General features: G+C 39.0%; 1 protein-coding gene across 5 annotated transcripts in view; it reads left to right on the forward strand.

Moving 5' to 3' along the window:
* The window catches only part of LOC134097577 (fibrillin-1-like), a 55,432-nt gene that overhangs the window by 25,962 nt on the left and 7,072 nt on the right, over positions 1–22,398 (forward strand). For 4 of the 5 annotated variants that reach the window (XM_062550476.1, XM_062550475.1, XM_062550473.1 and 1 more), the window contains exons 4-40: positions 254–388; positions 1,898–2,038; positions 2,957–3,106; positions 3,344–3,502; positions 4,110–4,250; positions 4,448–4,588; positions 4,754–4,903; positions 5,122–5,280; positions 5,504–5,644; positions 5,831–5,971; positions 7,087–7,236; positions 7,354–7,512; positions 7,745–7,885; positions 8,128–8,268; positions 9,294–9,443; positions 9,696–9,854; positions 10,119–10,259; positions 10,443–10,583; positions 11,125–11,274; positions 11,471–11,629; positions 11,908–12,048; positions 12,228–12,368; positions 12,536–12,685; positions 12,852–13,010; positions 13,280–13,420; positions 13,571–13,711; positions 13,881–14,030; positions 14,227–14,385; positions 14,664–14,804; positions 15,593–15,910; positions 17,001–17,107; positions 17,238–17,302; positions 17,390–17,526; positions 17,628–17,792; positions 18,832–19,044; positions 19,157–19,303; positions 19,408–19,589. In XM_062550476.1, the coding sequence (XP_062406460.1) occupies positions 254–388; positions 1,898–2,038; positions 2,957–3,106; positions 3,344–3,502; positions 4,110–4,250; positions 4,448–4,588; positions 4,754–4,903; positions 5,122–5,280; positions 5,504–5,644; positions 5,831–5,971; positions 7,087–7,236; positions 7,354–7,512; positions 7,745–7,885; positions 8,128–8,268; positions 9,294–9,443; positions 9,696–9,854; positions 10,119–10,259; positions 10,443–10,583; positions 11,125–11,274; positions 11,471–11,629; positions 11,908–12,048; positions 12,228–12,368; positions 12,536–12,685; positions 12,852–13,010; positions 13,280–13,420; positions 13,571–13,711; positions 13,881–14,030; positions 14,227–14,385; positions 14,664–14,804; positions 15,593–15,910; positions 17,001–17,107; positions 17,238–17,302; positions 17,390–17,526; positions 17,628–17,792; positions 18,832–19,044; positions 19,157–19,303; positions 19,408–19,589 (5,606 nt within the window). The remainder of the gene's footprint in view (positions 1–253; positions 389–1,897; positions 2,039–2,956; positions 3,107–3,343; positions 3,503–4,109; positions 4,251–4,447; positions 4,589–4,753; positions 4,904–5,121; positions 5,281–5,503; positions 5,645–5,830; positions 5,972–7,086; positions 7,237–7,353; positions 7,513–7,744; positions 7,886–8,127; positions 8,269–9,293; positions 9,444–9,695; positions 9,855–10,118; positions 10,260–10,442; positions 10,584–11,124; positions 11,275–11,470; positions 11,630–11,907; positions 12,049–12,227; positions 12,369–12,535; positions 12,686–12,851; positions 13,011–13,279; positions 13,421–13,570; positions 13,712–13,880; positions 14,031–14,226; positions 14,386–14,663; positions 14,805–15,592; positions 15,911–17,000; positions 17,108–17,237; positions 17,303–17,389; positions 17,527–17,627; positions 17,793–18,831; positions 19,045–19,156; positions 19,304–19,407; positions 19,590–22,398) is intronic. The other variant, XM_062550477.1, reaches the window with a different exon arrangement.

The following is a 22,398-nucleotide window of genomic DNA, read 5'->3' on the forward strand; positions in this document are numbered from 1 at the left end:
TGGAATGGTTATTTGACTTATTTCTGGTTGAATGACGGCTGACTCGCTTCCCCCTAGCGCCTCTGAGCGGAAAAACCACACATGCTAGTTTTGTGCCACCGCCTTTTTCCCCACAAATCACCCACAAGTTTGCTGCAAAACTCCCAGTTAGTTAATTGCTCATGGGTTCATCATGTCTGTGGCCCTTTGCCGTTGGGAAAAAATATTTTTTATCATTTTGATTTATTTATTTTGGCTCTTGAATCTTTTATAGATGTAAATGAATGTGATCCATGTGGCCTGAACTCCACCTGCTCCAACACCACCGGCAGCTACAACTGCTCTTGCTGGAAAGGATACACCCCAATCAACTCATCTCTGCCTATTAACGCCAGCAACCCATGTGTTGGTATGTGAGTTTTAGTGTTTGAATTTTCATTTGGTTATGTGGAAACCCATTGTCTGCAAAAGTATATAAAAACAGTGTTTCGTGAAAATAGAACATGTCCTGCATCTTTTTGAAGTGGGTTAGTTATCTTTTAACTCCATTTTAGCTATAGGCTAGCTATAGGCTAGCTATAGGTTAGCTATAGGCTAAATGGAATAACCACAGTAGAAGATACAGTATGGACAGAGCTACAGTATCACATAGACGTCAGCAGAGACCAATGAAGTAAATTTAAACTGTTTTCCTGTTGGTCTATGTGTCCCGTGTTTGGGACAATCCTTGGTGGAGCTGATTGGAACTTATCAATTGTTGTTTTAAGTGTTATTAAAGCAATAGTTCGGAATTTTGGACATAGGACCTAATTTCCAACTCAGTCTGGGTGATATAGGTCGGTGAAGACCATTTTCAGTGAATTTCTGCCCTTCCTATGAGTTGCAGCGTTCATCTCGTGCTAATCTGGTGCCAAGATAACGCAAGTCAACGGTAACATCCAGCCTGCCACTGAAAACACTCCACAGAACACCCGAAACAAATACATTTTAACGTCAGACTATCGATGCACATGCCTAGTGTTGATAGAACCATGTTAGAAATAAAACGAACCTTGCATCGCATTGCAATAGCCTACTTTGTTCCCTGTATGGCAGTGGCGGATTGATATTGAGAAACTAGTCCCTCAAAATGTAATAAATCATTGAGTTGCAAGGTTAGTTTTATTTCTAAAATTATTCTATCAACACGGACATGTATATCGATAGTCCGACGATTTAATTGACTTGTCTCGGGTGTGCGGTGGAGTGAGTAAGACTGTTGTTGATGTCAGACTGATGTTACCGTAGAAATGTGTTAGCTCAAAACCAGCGTTAGCAAAGGGGGACGCTGCAACTGAAGGAAGGGGCTAAACGCGATAAAAACGGTCTCCACCGACCTATATCACCTCGGTAAAGTTGGAAATGAGGTCCTATGTCCAAAATTCCGAACTATTCCTTTAAGGGCATGTTCACAGTTACTTAGATTGTATAGCCATTCCCTGACTTTTAAGAGGTCAATACACGTTGCTATATAGATAGATATAAATTTTTCTGTTGTAAAATTACTACATTTAAGTTAAGCAAATGCTTCTATTCAATTCAACTTGCATATGTCAACTACTTGAAGGACTATTGCATGCTAGCACAGCTCCTTAGCCATTGTGCTAGCCCAGCCCCTTGGTTTTACCTCTGTTTCACTTTATTACCTGATAGAAAATATATATATTTTTTAAATTATTCATTTCATTGTGTGATTTTTATCTTTTTTTCTCTAAATAAATGTGCTTCCCTTCAAGGTTATATTAATACCTTAATACCAAAATATAAATAGCCTACCTGCTTTAGTCAACTAGAGGTGACAATAAATGTGAACGGCACTGTGCACTTTTTACTAAAGTTGTTTTTCCTTCTGTTTTTAATTCTCATTTCATCATGATAGATATAAATGAATGTGACTATGATCCATGTGGTCCAAACTCCACCTGCTCCAACTTGGTTGGCAGCTACAGTTGCGCTTGCTGGAGAGGATACAACCCAACAAACTCATCTCTGCCTATTAGCAGCAGCAACCCATGCATAGGTGTGTTCCTTACTACATTTTGCACTCCTTCACAATGTAGTGTCCTTTGTTGATGCTCTGTTTTATCCACATGGTTTGTCCACAATATTACTTCATACAAGTTGTCATCTGAGTTTTAGAGTTAAAGACATACATCACCGGTCAAAAGTTTTGGAAAACACTCACTCTTTTCTGGATCTTTATTTTATTGGTACATTGTAGAGCAAAATGTGTTGAAGACTCAAAATGTATGAACATATGTGGCGTTACAGTAGGCAGTAAACAGAAAGAGTAAACAAAGCAACATGTTTTATATTTCACACTCTTCAATGCAGCCAACTTTTGCGGTTTTGACCTTGTGCCAGACAACTGTTTAGCAGAAGAAAAGAAACTAGGTTCAATAAATCAGATTTTTTAAATTAGCCTTTGTTTACCTTCATGACTGCTTTGCACACTATTGACATCATCATAAGCATCTTCAAGAGATGTAAGCTGGTCTACTGATAACATTGCCAGTTGGTACAGAGAGAAACATTTCTTTTTTTAAAATCATGTCCCAGAGGGTAGCACTGTGGCTTAGCGATTGTAATTATGCGCGCCCAGGTTTTTTTCTACTGACAGTACTCGCATCCTTCTTTTGAGTTTTCCTTTAACTTGCAACTACGTTGCAGCAATCAATACGGTACGGTACGTGCTCACAACATTGCCACAGTGTAACTGTATTAGGTGGGATAACCCTACATATGTCATTTAATTTTGAGTTATCAGTGTTCTACAATGTAAAAATAAGGAACCATGAAAGAGTAAATGAAAGTGTGTTCATTATTATAACTACTGTACATATCCTTGAGTTCTATACACAAGACTTTCTCATGTAGCCTATGACAACTTTCCTTTTTCAAAAAGACACAGTTGCATTTTTGCATAAACATCTTACAGGTCCTGTTCAGTTGTACAAGTATAGGTTTAAAATTGAGATGAGAACAGAAGATGCTGACCAACTAAAGATGGGGTTGTCTGAACTGGACCTTCCTGTCCCACTTGCAACAAGTGAACAAGTTGAGATCACTGACATCAATGTCACGACAGGTAAGAAATAAACTGAATTGATGAATTGAATTGTCAGATTGAATTAAATGGAAAGCTACATTCCTCCAAACCATCCCTTTACATTTACAGTATATGCTTCATTATTTTGGTTTCCATCCATTTTTTCAATAATAATTTTGACTAAATCAGAAGTTCTGGCTGACGCTTAAAATCTGCATGAAATCTTCTGATGCAAAAAAAAGATTCACTTTGATTCGGATGTCTATCATTCATCAGTGTGTTCCTCAAATACGAGTGGATATCGGTGTGTCTGTGAGGAGCAGTATGCCTGGCCCCATGACAGCTGTATCACTTATGGAGCCTGTGATAGTTTCAATGAAGGCACCTGTGGCTGTATTAAGGATTTACCAAGAGACAGACAGTTCTGCCAGAGAGGTAAGAGTGGTGATTAACTTTGAACATGCCCCCAGAGTGTAATATAGCAGCTGCCTGGCTTAGCGATTATAATTGCGTGCCCATGTTTTAGGAACATTGAAAATGGGTGTAGAGCAAATCCAAAATTTGGCAAGGGGTTCGTATGGGTATCCCCAGGCTAGGACTCTTCAGTATTCCTATATTGTTGGCATGACAAAACAATTTTTTTTTAAAAAAGACCTCAAATTATAAAGGAGATGTGTCTGACCATACTGACCATTTTCCTCCTGTGAATGGTTATGACTGTACACAAATAACTGGAAGAATGTGTTTTCTTTTTTCCTTTTTTTAAATTGGTTTTCCTTCTTGGTCCTTTAACAGATATGAATGAATGTGACTGATATGAATACCCTTTTATTAACTTGAGCTGTTGCACAGGGGTGGAAAGCAAATTCAAAGGATTTAATTCAATTTAAAATTTAGTATAGTGGTAAAGCTAGATAGAAAAAAAAAGACCTTTCAATCAGCTTGTGCATCTAGGTCCGAAGATATATTTGTACAGATGTATGAATTGTTTGTCCCTACATACATTTCCAAATCTTTTGTCCTTTTTTTCTATTGTTGATAGATGTAAACGAATGCAACTTTGATCCATGTGGTCTGAACTCCACCTGCTTAAACACCATTGGCAGCTACAACTGCTCTTGCTGGAGAGGATACACCCCAACAAACACATCTCTGCCCATTGACACCAGCAATCCATGCATAGGTCTCTAGCTTTTTGTTTTGATTTCATTGCGTAACTAATTATTTTACTTCATATGCTTGTTTTTGTTTGTACTATATGAGCATACCATCATCATAGTCCCTCTTACAGTTCTCGTATATACAGGAGAATTATTTGCTAAATAAATTCTAAATTTTTCCTTTGAATACTGTAGATGAGATATTTTATTTTTCTTATAGATATAAATGAATGTGACTTTGATCAATGTGGTCTAAACTCCAACTGCTCCAACTTTGTTGGCGGCTACAACTGCTCTTGCTGGAGAGGATACACACCAACCAACTCATCACTGCCTATTAGTAGCAGCAACCCATGCATAGGTGTGTTCCTCACTTTGTATTTTCTCAATTCACCTGTTGTTTTTAGTGATGCTTAAGCTACATGTCTCAAGGGAGAGTTGGGTCGGTAAAGGATACCCACAACTGTGGTTTGACTGTAGGCACAAAGGAAGTCACCGTTGCATTTGGCATTACCATTCCTTACAGGTCCTACAGAAGTGTACATGTACAAGCTTGAGCTTGTGATGAGAACAGTAGATGCAGACCAACTAAAAATGGAGTTGTCTGAACTTGACCTTCCTGTCCCACTCGCAACAAGTGAAGAAGTTGAGATCACTGACATCAATGTCACAACAGGTGAGAAAAACATCAGATTGAGAATGCACTTTGTATTGACAAATGACAAAAGCTTAACTTATTCTTAATACTACATCCACACAGTTGTATGTGCTCCAGAAAGCCTCATGAAGATCTTAATATCGTATAGGTATACATAAACTAAAAAATGAACTCAAACTGCAGTGAGTCATGCATCTCCACAACTACTGTATAACTGATTGTCCATCATCCAACAGTGTGTTACTCAAACACAAGTGGATATCGGTGTGTCTGTGAGGAGCAGTATGCCTGGCCCCATGACAGCTGCATCGCTTACGGAGCCTGTGATGAGTTCAATGAGGGCACTTGTGGATGTCTTAATGGTTTACCGACAAACGGACCGTTCTGTCAGAGAGGTTGGTTCATATACAGTACCATTTACTTTACCTGAGCTTGTGCAAATGGGTGGTATGCACAGCCACCTCTGATTGAATCAAATTTAAGTTTGAGTATGGCAGGAAATAAGATATAAGCAGGGCATATAAACAGCCTCACTTTGAAAATTACCCAAAAGTGGTGTTAGGTCATTCAGATGCATCCAGGTCAAAAGAGTAATATACTGTATCTTTTTTTTTCTAGATGTAAACGAATGTGACTCTGATCCATGTGGTCTGAACTCCACTTGTGCCAACACCATTGGCAGCTACAACTGCTCTTGCTGGAGAGGATACACCCCTACAGACACATCTTTGCCTATTAACACCAGCAATCCATGCATAGGTCTCTAGCTTTTTGTTGTGATTTCAGTGTTTAACTAGTTTGTGCCTCAAGTGTGTGTTTGTGTGTGTAAAAACTCTCTGGGACTATTATCATGTACTGTATTCATAGTCCCTCTTGAATGAGTTATTTACTCAATAAATTCAGTATTATTTTTTCAAATAAATTAGAGGTTATTTTTTCTTACAGATATAAATGAATGTGACTTTGGTAGATGTGGTCCAAACTCCAACTGCTCCAACATCATTGGCAGCTACAACTGCTCTTGCTGGGAAGGATACACTCCACCAAACTCATCTCTGCCTATTAGCAGCAACAACCAATGCACTGGTGTGTTTCTCATTTTGTATAATTTCCTCTTTTCCCCTATATTCTTAGTGATGCTGATAGGATTAGCTTGTGGTAAACACAACCTAGGGTCTATCTATGGATATACAGTAAATGAGTTCAAATTACAGCCAAATATAAAATGCAACTATGTAAAATGCAGTCCATTTACCATGGAGTCATGGCAAAATAAATCTCTATTTCCAAACCACCGATTAAGCCCAACATAACCTTATACTTTTGGCTGGGTGAACCCTGCCTGACCTTCCGGCGAATTTGGATTTCGCTCGGCAGCTCAGGCTGGAAACCTGTGCATCTATATCCTCTGTTCCCTGCCAGAACCTTTGGCTCCAATCAGACACTAGCTCATCCATAACACACACCGGATCGTTGATCTGATTGGTTGAAGGACTATCCAAGCGTAGAGTAATTTGAATGATGCTCATTGATCACGCCTCTTGTGCAGTAGAAATAAAGTGCAGACTCCCCATACTAACATTCAATCTTAAAAGATTGAGCTTAGTATGGTGATAGCCAGACTACTTATACTTAGTGTGGAGAGGATCTCTACAGTCAGATTGAAGTATTTTAAACTTTGAAAGTGAACAGAGCTGTTAAAATTAGGGCTGTAAATGAAGTCTGTGTAATTATTTCTTTGTGTTCTGGTAGCTTCAAATCAGTGGCCACGTTCTTGCAGTGGTGCGCATATATGGCTGAACGTACATTACAAATTTGCTTTACATTCAGCCTGATCGGTGCATTTACGCAACACTGCAAGAAGTCAAACATGCCCACTGATTTGAGGCTACCATATTGAACCTTGTCAGTGATTTGAAAATTGCAATTTATTTTGACATGGTTCTATGCATTTTGCGAATGCAAATAATGTTCTAGCTGAAAACTCCTCCGATTAGTGCAATTTTACTCCCAAACTAAATGTTGAACCCAATAAATATACTGTAAAGACCCCTGGGTTGTGTTTACGACGAACCAATCCTTTCAGCAATATGGCTCAAGGGAGAGTTGGATCAGTAAAGGATATCCCTCAGCTGTTGTTTTGCTGTAGGCATAAGGTCAGAGAAAGACCCAATTCCATTCTGCATTATTATCCCTTACAGGTCCTGCAGAAGTGTACACATTTGAGTTTGATATTGTGGTGAGAACAGTAGATGCTGACCAACTAAAGATGGAGTTGTCTGCACTTGACCTTCCTGTCTCACTCACAACAAGCGAACAAATTGAGATCACTGACATTAATGTCACAACAGGTGAGAATAACATCAGATTGAAAATGTATTCCTTATGAATAATGAAATCAAGTTGCAATGAGTCTTGTGTCTTCTCAACTATAACATGACAGTAACTGAATATCCATCATCCATCAGTGTGCTACTCAAACACGAGTGGATATCGCTGTGTCTGTGAGGAGCAGTATGCCTGGCCCTATGACAGCTGTATCACTTATGGAGCCTGTGATGAGTTCAGTGTAGGCACCTGTGGCTGTATTGATGGATTACCAACAAATGGACCGTTCTGTCAGAGAGGTTGGTTCATATACCCTTGTATTAACTTGAGCTGTTGCACAGGGGTGGAAAGCAAATTCAAAGGATTTAATTCAATTTCAAATTTAGTATAGTGGTAAAGCTAGATAGAAAAAAAAAGACCTTTCAATCAGCTTGTGCATCTAGGTCCGAAGATATATTTGTACAGATGTATGAATTGTTTGTCCCTACATACATTTCCAAATCTTTTGTCCTTTTTTTCTATTGTTGATAGATGTAAACGAATGCAACTTTGATCCATGTGGTCTGAACTCCACCTGTGCCAACACCATTGGTAGCTACAACTGCTCTTGCTGGAGAGGATACACTCCAACAAACACATCTCTGCCCATTAACATCAGCAATCCATGCATAGGTCTGTAGCTTTTTATTTTGATTTAATGTAACTCATTTGTATAACTGTCTGCATGTTTTTGTGTGTAAAAATTCTCCACGTAAATCAGAAGTTATTTTGTTCTGTGTTTGTGTGTGTAAAAACTCTGGGACTATTATCATGTACCATAATTATAGTCCCTCTTAAAACGTTTTTTCGTTTTTTTTGTTTAAATAAAGTAAAGGTTACTAAGTAAATTCATTACTGATTATTTTTTCTTACAGATATAAATGAATGTGACTTTGATCAATGTGGTCCAAACTCCAACTGCTCCAACATCATTGGCAACTACAACTGCTCTTGCTGGGAAGGATACTCTCAAACAAACTTATCTCTGCCTATTAGCAGCAGCAACCCATGCATAGGTCTGTAGCTTTTTATTTGGATTTAATTGCGTAACTAATTTTTTGCCTCATGTGCATGTCTTATCCATCTATCTCATCTAGTGACTAGTGGCAAATTTGGCAACTACTCGCAGTAGGTTTCATTGTTGCACTTGCTTTCATTGTTGAAATGTCAGGAAATCACCCTTGTCATGACCTTCTCGTTTGTGAATTAAGCTACATAGCGTTCACCCAAAGGATTGCCCCATGATTTTGAAAGTAATGGCTGGCCTATGTAGCATCAGACCATATTATTGCACGGAAGCAGATGTTATATACAGTGGGGAGAATAAGTATTTGAACCCATGCTAGTTGACTAAAAAGAGGAATATAAAATCATCTTTTGGAAATTGATCTGAATGCCTGAATGAAAAAATGAGTAAAATTGCAAACTCTAAGGACACCAATTTCCTTCTCTGCTTTTACCAGCTTTTAACGCGTTAGGATTTTGGATGGTATAGTACTTTCTCATGAAAATATAAATAAAATACATTTTTCTCAAAACAAGGTTGATGCCCCCATGACCTTATGGTGTCTATATGAGCACATACAATGACTTAATGTCATAGCTGGTTTTAAAGCCACCTTGGATGGTTAACAATTTACAGTATGTCTTCCATTTTCAATGGAGAAAATGAATTGGATTTTTAGTTGCAGAAAGGAAGGGAAGCGTAGCATATTGAATAAATTCTAGACAACGTGTATCCAATGCTAGAAATAAGTCGCTCACTCACATGCTTGGATAAACTGTCAGTGATGTGAGCTACTCTGGTATTACAGCGAGCCCTTTTGTGATGCTTTGTTTTGGCCAGATAATGGCAGATATTAAGACCATCATTTTACAGACATCTTCATCAGGCTTTTCATGGTTAAACATATAAGTGTTCAGTATTGCAAAGAAAGCAGAGTATCATTGAGTTCAACATACAACTCTGTCTCATGTAGATTATTACAGTTATTTCATTTTTGAGAGAAAAAGCTGCATTTGACATTACTATATCTAACAGGTCCTCCTCAACTGTACAAATACAAGTTCAATATTGTGATGAGAACAGTAGATGCTGAGCAACTAAAGACAGAGTTGTCTGACCTTGACCTGCCTGTCCCACTCTCAACAAGTGAACAAGTTGAGATCACTGAAATCAACGTCACAACAGGTGAGAATGACATCAGATTGAGTATGCATTTTGTATCAACGATGATTTAAATAGAAAATCTTCAGCTATCCTTAATGCTTTCTGCGTCTAGTTTTATGTGCTTCATTGACATTTGGTCCTCTGAAATGCTCAGGAAAGCCTCATGAATGATGCTTCACCATATACATATGTAAACAATGAAGTCAAGGGATAGTTAGTCACACTGCTCTGTAATCATAACATGAGAGTAACTGATTGTCCATCATCCAACAGTGTGTTACTCAAACACGAGTGGATATCGCTGTGTCTGTGAGGAGCAGTATGCCTGGCCCTATGACAGCTGTATCACTTACGGAGCCTGTGATGAGTTCAATGAGGGCACTTGTGGATGTCTTAATGGTTTACCGACAAACGGACCGTTCTGTCAGAGAGGTTGGTTCATATACCCTTTCATTTACTTGAGCTGTTGCACAAAAGTGATATGCAAAGCCAAAAGGGCTTGAATTCAATTTAAATTTGAGTAAAGGCAAAAGACAGCCTCACTTGCCAGAACAGTTGTGTTGAGTCATTCCAATCAGCCTGTGCATCCAGGTTAGAAAATTGTCTACTGTATTTTCTACACAAATATCTATGAATTGTTTATCCTACATTCGTTCCCCAATATTTTGTCCTTGTTTTTTTTCCCACTGTTGATAGATGTAAACGAATGCGACCTTGATCCATGCGGTCTGAACTCCACCTGCTTCAACACCATTGGCAGCTACAACTGCTCTTGCTGGAGAGGATACACCCCAACCAACTCATCTTTTCCTATTAGCACCAGAAATCCATGCATAGGTCTCCTGCTTTTTAATACAATTTCATTACATGCCTAATTGTTTTTCCTTGTGCATGCTTTTGTGTGTAAAAACTAGGCCTATCTGTAATGATCATTTGCCATATTCATAGTCACTCTTAAAAGAGTTCTCATAGGATGATTTTTTGCTAAGTAAATTCCTTACAGGTTATTTTTTCTTACAGATATAAATGAATGTGACTTTGGTAGATGTGGTCCAAACTCCAACTGCTCCAACATCATTGGCAGCTACAACTGCTCTTGCTGGGAAGGATACAATCCAACAAACTCATCTCTGCCTATTAGCAGCAGCAACCCATGCATAGGTGTGTTTCTAACTTTGTATAATTTCCTCTTTTCATCTATATTCTTAGTGGTGCTAAAGCAATATGGCTCAAGGGAGAGTTGGGTCGGTAAAGAATATACCTACAGCTGTGATTTGGCAGTAGACACAAAGGAAGTCACCATTGCATTCTGCATTACTATCCCTTACAGGTGTAGTAAAACAAATTCAATGCAAGCAGACAGAGACAGGTTGAAAGATTGCAAACATTGTAAGACATTTATTAGCTAACAACAGTTTCAAAACCAGGGGCCCGGAGGCCAGTATGATGTACCGCTTAAGGCAGCAGCCCGACTGACCTCCCACGCTGTGTGTTCTCTCTGCATTTAAGGCGTTGCACCCTCTCTTGATTGTGTCAAGAAGAAAGCACTCATCATCAAATGATCAAAGGGTCAAAAGGTCACAAGGGCAGTTGCATCATCAGATGATCAAAGGGTCCCATGGGCAGTTGGTTGACCAGGTTTGGTGTGATCAAAGGCTGGGGTTCGTGACTAAAGCAATGATGAAATATTTCTACTACACAGGTCCTATAGAAGTGTACACATTTGAGTTTGATATTGTGGTGAGAACAGTAGATGCTGACCAACTAAAAATGGAGTTGTCTGACCTTGACCTGCCTGTCCCACTCTCAACGAGTGAACAAATTGAGATCACTGACATCAACGTCACAACAGGTGAGAAGAACATCAGATTGAAAATGCACTTTGTTTTGACAAATGCCTCAATTATTCTTTATACTATAACCATATAGTTGTGTTTACTCAAGAAAGCCTTGTAAATGTTTAATTCTTGTACGTATATAAATAATACAAACAAGTTGCTTCTCCACAACCATAACATGAGAGTAACTGATTGTTCATCATTCATCAGTGTGTTACTCAAACACGAGTGGATATCGCTGTGTCTGTGAGGAGCAGTATGCCTGGCCCTATGACAGCTGTATCACTTATGGAGCCTGTGATGAGTTCAATGAAGGCACCTGTGGATGTATTGATGGTTTACCGACAAATGGACCGTTCTGTCAGAGAGGTTGGTTCATATATTGTACCATTTCATTTACTTGTGCTGTTGCAAATCCAAAAGAGCTTGAATTCAATTTAAATTTGAGTATGGCAGTCAAAGTAGATATGAGCAAGGCAAAAAAAAAAAAAAACAGCCACACTTGCCAGAAAAGTGGTGTTGGGTCCTTCCAATCAGCCTGTGCATCCAGGTTAGAAGATTTCATAGATTTTTTACACAGATATCTATGAGTTGCATGTATATCCCTATGTTCGTTTTGTCCTTATTTTTTTTTCCACTGTTGATAGATGTAAACGAATGCGACTCTGATCCATGCGGTCTTAACTCCACCTGCTTCAACACCATTGGCAGCTACAACTGCTCTTGCTGGAGAGGATACACCCCAACCAACTCATCTTTTCCTATTAGCACCAGAAATCCATGCATAGGTCTCCTGCTTTTTAATTTGATTTCATCACATACCTAATTGTTTTTTCCTTGTGCATGTTTTTGTGTGTAAAAACTAGGCCTATCTGAGCATTTGCCATATTCATAGTCACTCTTAAAAGAGTTCTCATAGGATGATTTTTTACTAAGTAAATTCATTTCAGGTTATTTTTTCTTACAGATATAAATGAATGTGACTTTGGTAGATGTGGTCCAAACTCCAACTGCTCCAACATCATTGGCAGCTACAACTGCTCTTGCTGGGAAGGATACAATCCAACAAACTCATCTCTGCCTATTAGCAGCAGCAACCCATGCATAGGTGTGTTTCTCACTTATAATTTCCCTATTTTCACCTACATTCTTAGTGATGCTTAAGCAGTATGGCTCGAGGGAGACTTGTGTCAGTGAAGAATATACATACAGCTTTGGTTTCGCAGTAGACACAAGGGAAGTCACCGTTGCATTCTGCATTACTATCCCTTACAGGTCCTATAGAAGTGTACACATTTGAGTATGATATTGTGGTGAGAACAGTAGATGCTGACCAACTAAAGATGGAGCTGTCTGACCTTGACCTGCCTGTCCCTCTCTCAACGAGTGAACAAATTGAGATCACTGACATCAACGTAACAACAGGTGAGAATAACATCAGATTGAAAATGCACTTTGTTTTGACAAATGCTTCAATTATTCTCAAGAAAGCCTTGTGAATGTATTATTTATACACATACAAAAATGAAACAAACAAGTTGATTCTCCACAACCATAACATGAGAGTAACTGATTGTCCATCATTCATCAGTGTGCTACTCAAACACGAGTGGATATCGCTGTGTCTGTGAGGAGCAGTATGCCTGGCCCTATGACAGCTGTATCACTTACGGAGCCTGTGATGAGTTCAATGAGGGCACCTGTGGATGTCTTAATGGTTTACCGACAAACGGACCGTTCTGTCAGAGAGGTTGGTTCATATATTGTACCATTTCATTTACTTAAGCTGTTGCAAAGCCAAAAGAGCTTGAATTCAATTTAAATTTGAGTATGGCTGTAAAAGTAGATATGAGCAAGGCAGAAAAAAACAGGCACACTTGCCAGGAAAGTGGTGTTGGGTCCTTCCAATCAGCCTGTGCATCCAGGTTGGAAGATTTCATAGATTTTCTACAGATATCTATGAGTTGCATGTTTATCCCTACATTCGTTTTGTCCTAAAAAATGTTTCACTGTTGATAGATGTAAACGAATGCGACCTTGATCCATGTGGTCTGAACTCCACCTGCTTCAACACCATTGGCAGCTTCAACTGCTCTTGCTGGAGAGGATACACCCCAACAAACACATCTTTGCCCATTAACATCAACAATCCATGCATAGGTCTCTAGCCTTTTCCTTTGATTTCATCACATACATAATTGTTTTCCTTGTGCATGTTTTTGTGTGTAAAAACCATAGTCACTCTTAAAAGAGTTCTCATTTGAGAATTATTTACTAAGTAAATTCATTGCAGGTTATTTTTTCTTACAGATATAAATGAATGTGACTTTGGTAGATGTGGTCCAAACTCCAACTGCTCCAACATCATTGGCAGCTACAACTGCTCTTGCTGGGAAGGATACACTCCAACAAACTCATCACTGCCTGTTAGCAGCAGCAACCCATGCATAGGTGTGTTTCTCACTTTGTATAATTTCCTCATTTCATCTATATTCTTAGTGGTGCTAAAGCAATATGGCTCAAGGGAGAGTTGGGTCGGTAAAGAATATACATACAGCTTTGGTTTTGCAGTAGACACAAGGGAAGTCACCGTTGCATTCTGCATTACTATCCCTTACAGGTCCTATAGAGGTGTACACATTTGAGTATGATATTGTGGTGAGAACAGTAGATGCTGACCAACTAAAGATGGAGTTGTCTGACCTTGACCTGCCTGTCCCTCTCTCAACGAGTGAACAAATTGAGATCACTGACATCAACGTAACAACAGGTGAGAATAACATCAGATTGAAAATGCACTTTGTTTTGACAAATGCTTCAATTATTCTTTATACTATAACCATATAGTTGTATGTACTCAAGAAAGCCTTGTGAATGTTTCATTTTTGTAGGTGTATAAATAACACAAAAAAGTTGCTTCTCCACAATCATAACATGAGAGTAACTTGTTGTTCATCATCCAACAGTGTGCTTCTCAAACACGAGTGGATATCGCTGTGTCTGTGAGGAGCAGTATGCCTGGCCCTATGACAGCTGTAACACTTACGGAGCCTGTGATAAGTTCAGTGAAGGCACCTGTGGATGTCTTAATGGTTTACCGACAAACGGACCGTTCTGTCAGAGAGGTTGGTTCATATACCATTTAATTTACTTGAGCTGTTGCACAAGGGTGTTTACCCAGGTTTGTCATACTTGGAATACCCCCCTGTAGTGTTGCTATGTTTTTGCCATGGCAAAAACAACATTCTTTATTTTAAATGACTTCAGTGTGTAGTACAGATATTTCTGTTAGTTCATCTGTGTTACAGTCAGAGGTTATAGTATTTACATAATGAATGTATTATATGAGTGGAAAAGTGTTTTTTTTACCATTATTGATTTGTTTTTGTTGTTTTTTTTATAGATGTAAATGAATGTGACTTTGATCCTTGTGGTCTGAACTCAACCTGTGCCAATACCATTGGCAGCTACAACTGTTCTTGCAGGAGTGGATACACCCCAGCCAACTCATCATCACCTATTAGTAAAAGCAACCCATGTATAGGTTTGTGTGTCTATTGAGTAGCAAAAACCCATGTCTGTTTTTTTAAATTGTTACATTTGCTTTGTAACCAATATCATTGTCTCCAACACTCCATTAAGCATTTTCTAACAGCGCCCGTTCAAACCTTCCTATTCTCATAGAAATTCCATAGCCCAGTTTCATGCAGGTAGGCCGAGGGCGCTCAGCGCTGTGAGCGCTGAGCTACATAGACTTTACATTGAAAATTGTCGCCGTCGGCGCAAAAAACGCGTTTGGTGGACACAGCACCTAATTCCCCAAATATGGAGGTGGAATATCCCGTTAAGGCTATGTTTAGCCTAATTCAATAACTTGACTATAGAGAAGACAACGACCATTTTGTGAAATGATGGATGGTCATACCCATATGAAATTTGCAGTGGTCTGACTTTCCAAAAACAGTCTCTGGTATAACTGAGCGGAATCGAGTACAATGCTTTTCATGTGTGCCATTCTGAATCAGTCCTTAAATTCAGGACCTAGCAGTTGGATTTGTCTCTTGTTCTGATTATGAAACCGTACAGTCGGAAGTTTGGATAGGGTTATTCAAGGGTACGTACAGTATATATTACCTGTTTATTTTAAATCCACATACAGTCCAACGTAGGCTATTTGAAGTGTCATTGTATGAGTACATCATTTTTTACGTTGTTTTGAATAGCCACTGCATACCCATGTCTGTTGGCGTGTTGTTGCAAATGGAACAGATGCCAGCTAGCATAGCTGTGTGTATGGAACGTTAGTAAACGTTTCTTTTTTTTGTCTTTCAGTTATACTACATTCAACAACCCCATTTCCGTCAACAATGGTATCAACTGTGCCAACTGTGACAGAACAAACACCCCTGCCAACCCAAACAACACTGCCTACTTCAAAACCACCGACAACACTAATACCAACACCGCCACCAACAACAAAAGTAACAGAACCACCACCAACAACTCCAACAACACCACCACCACCACCAACAACACCAACAACACCACCAAAAACACCACCACCACCAACAACACCACCACCACCACCAACAACAACAACACCACCACCACCACCACCAACAACAGCACCACCAGCACCACCACCAACAGGTATGAGAAGGAGGAGGAAATATTTTGAATGTCTTGACCATTTTCTAGTGCATGATGGTGCTGTTGTTTCAGTGTTATGAATAAGTCATGAATATAACCTCGGTTCTCTGAAGGAGAACAGGAGACCTTAACCAGTGAGAAGTGATACTCGGATGATGTCATTAGTCTGAGCCGATCACCAGCGACCCTTTTATCCAGTCTGTCTATATACAGTTGTGAGAAAATAGTCTGAATAATTCTGAAGCGATCCTTTGGACCAGGTGCTGAGACATGCAACAAGACATGAAAGGGTTAATGTCTCATGTTCTCCTTCAGAGAACTGAGATTATACTCACAGCTTTATCTTGTCTTTCAGTCGAGTTCAGTGGACGTTAACCAATGTGAACATTTATACCACTGTGCCTCATTGGCGAGGGTGGACAAGGGATTACTTAGACAGACTCAAGGGGTGCATTACACAGGAACGTTGAGAGTTGGAATGAAATGATGAGGTATCACATGCAGAACACTGACTGCGCTAGTGCCTGTACTGTGGTGGGTCCATGATGACAGCTCATGAGTGGCAGCCCGCAGACTTAACGAGCACTCGATTGAGTTCTACCAGCAGTGTGCTTCTGGAGGCTCTATGCATCGGCACATGGATTGGCGTGCTTGATGGTGTTTTAAGCATCCACCCTCGACTTTAAGGCAGTGTTGCAGCCGTCGACTTCCCGAAAAACATGGCAAAGCAAAAGCAAAACTCAGTGAAGAAGATTTATTTGAGAGTGTTACCAGGACTGGACTTAATCAAACCTACAAGTATGAATGAGGCGTTTTGCTTTATTTGTGCCAGTTAGTGGAATAAAAAACATTAGTTTATATAACTGAGTTAGCACTGATAACCAATGAGCTTTTAGGTATTGAGATGTGGTATGGTTTGAGTCAGGAACAACACTATTTATGTTGGATGTAAAGTATAAATGATAACTACTGAATTTGTGCTTTGAACTTTCTGTGATTCCTTGCTCTGCAGTGAATGGTTATTGCCATATTATACAATGAGGTCAACCCTATAATCTCTAATATTCAACTCTCTTTTTTACATCTGCAGTTTCTACCATCAGTTTCTCTCTGACATTGAACGAAGACTGGGATTTTCGCCTAAATAATCCAGCATCTGTGAAATACACGACATATGAAAATGATATCAAATCTGCAGTGAGTACTTTTATATAGTATTGCATGCTATCAGAAAGTTTTACCAGCCAAATAACAGTCTATTTATGGTTTGAATATTTGAACACTTTTTTAGCACCCATACACATCACTACATACTACTGTCTCTTAGGTAAACACCAACTTTGCCGAATTAACAGCATACAAACCCAATTCAGCAGCCGTCACACGTTTCAGGTTTGCACATTCTGTATGCAATATCAAACTTTCTGTGTTCCTAGTTTTGAATTTCCATGCTTTAATAATGTTGTTCTGCCTTATCAGACCAGGCAGTGTGATTGCAGACATCTCCCTTGAGGTGACCGATTCAAACGTCAATTTTCTGGATGTAAGCAAAGGCATAATAGATGAGCTTAGGGCAAAAGATTATAAAGTGGCTGATGACGCCTTCACAGTAAGCGGTAAGTTATGTAAAAGATGTTTTTTTTTGTTTGTTTGTTTTTTTAATTGAAAACAGATGTTCTTGTTTGATCAATACTTGCCCTGATTATTTGTTTCATAGAAGAAACAAATTTGAGGAAGGGCAGTGGCCGACTTTTTCCTGAGCAAGACATGCCATTACAATGCAATGGAAGTGTAACTGAATGGAAATTTAATGGGCAGCGAATTGATGACTCATCAGGCAAAATAGATCTCACCATTAAAAACATCTCCCCTTCTGACAATGGTAAGTTCTTGAACCAATAGCCTTGGCCTATCACCTTCAAAATAGCTATCACATTCAAAAATTTTGCCTCCTCCCTAGTAAGTAGTCTTACTATATAATATACTTAATATACCATTATGGTCAATGGGAGTCTATCAATAAGAGTCCTTGAGTATCATCTTTTTAAGACCAACAGACTTTGCACATACACAGACCCTATAGCTTTGTCAGATTGGTGCACAGTAAATGTCTACGGATCTCAGGATGGCTAACTTTTGAATTCAGCTTGAATTTGGTAATGGAGAATGTGCATGCAGAAGACACATCAGAAACTTTTCAACACATCTTCATAAGGCTACATTATATAATTACTATTCCAAGACATGACTTACCTGCGCCATGTCTTGAAATAGTAATGATATAATGGCTTACCTGCGCCAGGGCGTACGTTATACACAAATCAGAATGCCTATGAGAGGTGGGGGAGCTCAACTGGGTCAAATTCAATTCAAACTCAAGAATTGAATTGGAATTTAGGAGTCATTCTCAATTAAATTCTGAATTTTGCACAAGCCTGATGCATACAGTACATCCATACAGTTTTAAATACAATACATACAATATACAAACAACAATTTATTTGCATTTAATAGCTGTAATAGAGTGATATTGCATACATGTATAATAGATTGTTGGAGTAGAGTAGATTAACCCAAATTGAGATCATTTTCAATGGGCCCTGGCCTGTTACACAGATGAATAGGAGGGCCTTAAAGCAGAAAAGGTTGAGAACTCCTGATATACTGTACATCACGTGTATTCCATCAGTTATAGCCAAGACCGTTTTGACAATGATGCATGCAATAGCAGGCAATGGTTTAACCTAATCACTAGTCTAAGAGATTGCAAATTATGAGAGCCCTCTATATGAGTATCATCATTGAGTATTGCATTCTAAAGAAGCTTACTTTGTTGGTCAAATTATACAATGAATGAACATTGGTTTATGATTGGAATGGACATTTTCCTTACAGTTACTGTGGGTTTTGTCTCCTTACAGGTCGATATGAGTGTGTATCAACCAAAAACTCTCTGCTTTATATTCGTTGGGAAAACATTGATGCGATACAACAATTCCCAATCGTTCAGACAAGCGAAGATAAAAACATTCAGTGTGAAAATGGAGGCCAAGTGACCGCACTGTGTTGCTCAAGCTCAGGTTATACCGTTGAGATGGTGACGGAGGATGACAATGGTTATCTCAACGAGCAAGGTGACTTTTTACCCAAAAGGCAGATGATTACATATTTAGCTTATATTTGATCATATTTACTTTTGTCTTAAATAGATGTTTTTGTAATAATATTATTTCAATCTTGCCTTAGGGGTATCTGAATGCACGTATTCATACAGTTTACAGAACTGTACAACTGTTCCAGGAGAAGCTAAACTCACCTGCACAGTTAAACACCCTGAAGACCCTGACATTGTTTACGATAGAAAACCTGTAACGTTAACTTTTCGAGCTGAACGTAAGGTTACTCTCTCTTCCCTTCAGTCAGTATATGCATATCTTAACACCCGTGTCTATAAGATCGGGAAAATTTAAACTAGTAAAACCTTTTTGAACTTTCAGAGTATGACTGTGATGATGAACAGTTTGGAGGTGGAGACGCTAATGCCACGGTAGTAGGGAGCTGTGATGCAGATGAAGTTGGTACAGTTACAGCTGTATGCAATGGGGCTACACGTGATTGGGAAGAACAAGACAACAATTGTGTTTTGGTTGTGATCAAAGAGCTAGAAGAAGAATCTCTGGTAATGTGCCTGTTTTTATTCATTTCCAAAACCAAAGATGAATGCTCTTACAGTTATCATTTACTTCATTTTATTGTTTACGTGAGTTTAATCTTTTTGAATTGCACCACATTTATTCTCAACAATAACAGCCTTATATATAATCAGAAATACATTTCCTGGCAGATGAAACTCTGCCATGAATATATTATCACTGAAATCGCGATATCAAAGTTTTCATCAAAATCTTATGTAAGCACATTCACAGAGAAAAATGCAAATTTACATCAGCTTTGAGAATTATTGCAAGGGAAATCGTCATCCTTTTCAAGCTTGTTTTTTCGTCTTTTTTTTGGCTGATAAAAAGTGAACAGTAACACTTTACTTGAGGGGTTCGTTCATAACACATTCGTTACAGCTGTCATGAGCTGCACATGACGCATTCATGACTGTTTCATGAAACATGGCTCAACATTCATACCAACTCTTTCATGAATGTGGAAGACAAAACGTCAAAAACTTGTCAAAATAAAAGTCCAACAATCGCAAAGCAGCATTGCTGTCTTGTTTTTGTTTTAGCCAACCTGATCATGTCACATCTTAGTCAATGGAGAAGTCCAGTGTCCAGGCAAATTTAGTTTTTTGTTTGTCTGTTTGTTTATTTTATGACAGCAACCTCTGAAGAATGATTGTCTACACCAATGACTGTATAGATATATAAAACAGGAATGTCCAACCATTCAGAGGTCCACAGATGGTCAGTAGTTCACTTAGTATGATAAATACTTCACAACTCGTATCGTAAAGTGACATGTGAAGTAGACTTCATAAAATATTCATGAGATGTTTACAAAACGCTGGAGAGGTTTCATAATACCTTGTATATGTTAGACCTTTATTTTGACAAGTTTTCATCGTTTTGTCTTCCACATTCATGAAAGTGTTGGTATGAATGTTGAGTCATGTTTCATGATCCCAACAAATGTGGCTACACTGGCCTGTGCATTACTGAACCACTGTATACAGTATAACCTAAGCCGCAGTTAGGGCCGAGACGTAGAACTGTCCTGTTTATGAATCCAACATCTATGGGGGCAATTTTGGCCTGTACCTTTCCCCGTGCGAGGAGATTAGATCCTGTTTGTGGTGTTGTGGAGGCAGGGCCTCATCACTGGAATCTTCTACGTCTGATAAAGTATCTGCTGACTCTCAAGCGCGTTTCTCTGGTGGGGGGCCTGCTTAGGACTTCCACGCTTATCCTTGAGGTCTATGATAAATGTAAACAAACTCTGCAGTGCAATTATATTACATTATATATTTCATAGGCAGGTGTAGGTATAATGTTAGGTTTGGCTATGTCTAATAATGAGACTGAGGCTGTGTTTGCATTAACATTGACCTATCACAAGGCACCGCGTCTCATTGTGCACACTTGTCACTTCACACATGTCAGCAAGCACCTACATACTTTTCAGTAAAGGATATAGGCACATAGGCATAGGAAATGGGCATGCTATCAGTTGAAGAAGCTTGCAAGTGGCGTCTAATGCACTCACACCAAACAATGGTTAGATGGAGGGTCAGGGTTTTCAATGCCTCTAGTACGATCGCCGACAGGTGAGAACGACGTGCAACTTATGACAACAAACTCTGCAGTGCAATTATATTACATTATATATTTCATAGGCAGGTGTAGGTATAATGTTAGGTTTGGCTATGTCTAATAATGAGACTGAGGCTGTGTTTGCATTAACATTGACCTATCACAAGGCACCGCGTCTCATTGTGCACACTTGTCACTTCACACATGTCAGCAAGCACCTACATACTTTTCAGTAAAGGATATAGGCACATAGGCATAGGAAATGGGCATGCTATCAGTTGAAGAAGCTTGCAAGTGGCGTCTAATGCACTCACACCAAACAATGGTTAGATGGAGGGTCAGGGTTTTCAATGCCTCTAGTACGATCGCCGACAGGTGAGAACGACGTGCAACTTATGACAACAATTGCAAATCAACAAAACACGTGCAAATAGACAAAACGACTTAGGAAAACATCTTCATCTTAATTTGACTACATGTGAACATCATTTAGAAAACACCCTGCAAAATTTCAGAAACGAGCTGCCAATTTACAACACATACAATCCAGAAACGCGTTCCGAAACTCAAAACACATACAAATGTCAGAAACATGCTCCAAAACTGAAAATCCATACAAATGTCAGAAACACGCCCCGAAACTCAAAATAAAATGGAAGTGTTTCCAGGGGGACACTGTTGTTGCGCATTTTCTAAATGATGTTCACATGTACAGTAGTCAGATTAAAATAAACTGTTTAACACATTGTCCTAAGTTGTTCCTAAGCATCGGTGTATTCACTTATGCTGAGCACTCTATATTTTTTCTCAATATTTACCATTATAAAGTCAAATGTATATTGACATCACATTATGTTACTGTTGTATCCATCTGAGGGACATACAATGACAGTTTTGACATACAGACCATGACATGCAGAGTCTTTGGACCATAACCATGTTACACACTTATAACTAAGATGAGCTGTGCCATAATGTCCTGCCTGGTGATAATTCTCCACTATTACACTACACACTGCCTGACCAAAAAAATGATCTGGGGTTGCTGCTGTTGGTCAAGTCGAGGTTTAGCATTGTTACTGTATGTGCAAAGAATGAGGTCAGCTTTTTTCTTCCCTGATGGCATGGGTATACTGTATTCTAAGATGACTATGCCAGGATTAAAGAGTGGTTCAGGGAGCATGAGACATCATTTTCACCACAGAGTCCAGACCTTAACCCCGAGAA

This window comes from Sardina pilchardus, chromosome 12 (assembly GCF_963854185.1).
Source record: "Sardina pilchardus chromosome 12, fSarPil1.1, whole genome shotgun sequence".
In the NCBI taxonomy this organism is placed as follows: Eukaryota; Metazoa; Chordata; class Actinopteri; order Clupeiformes; family Clupeidae; genus Sardina; species Sardina pilchardus.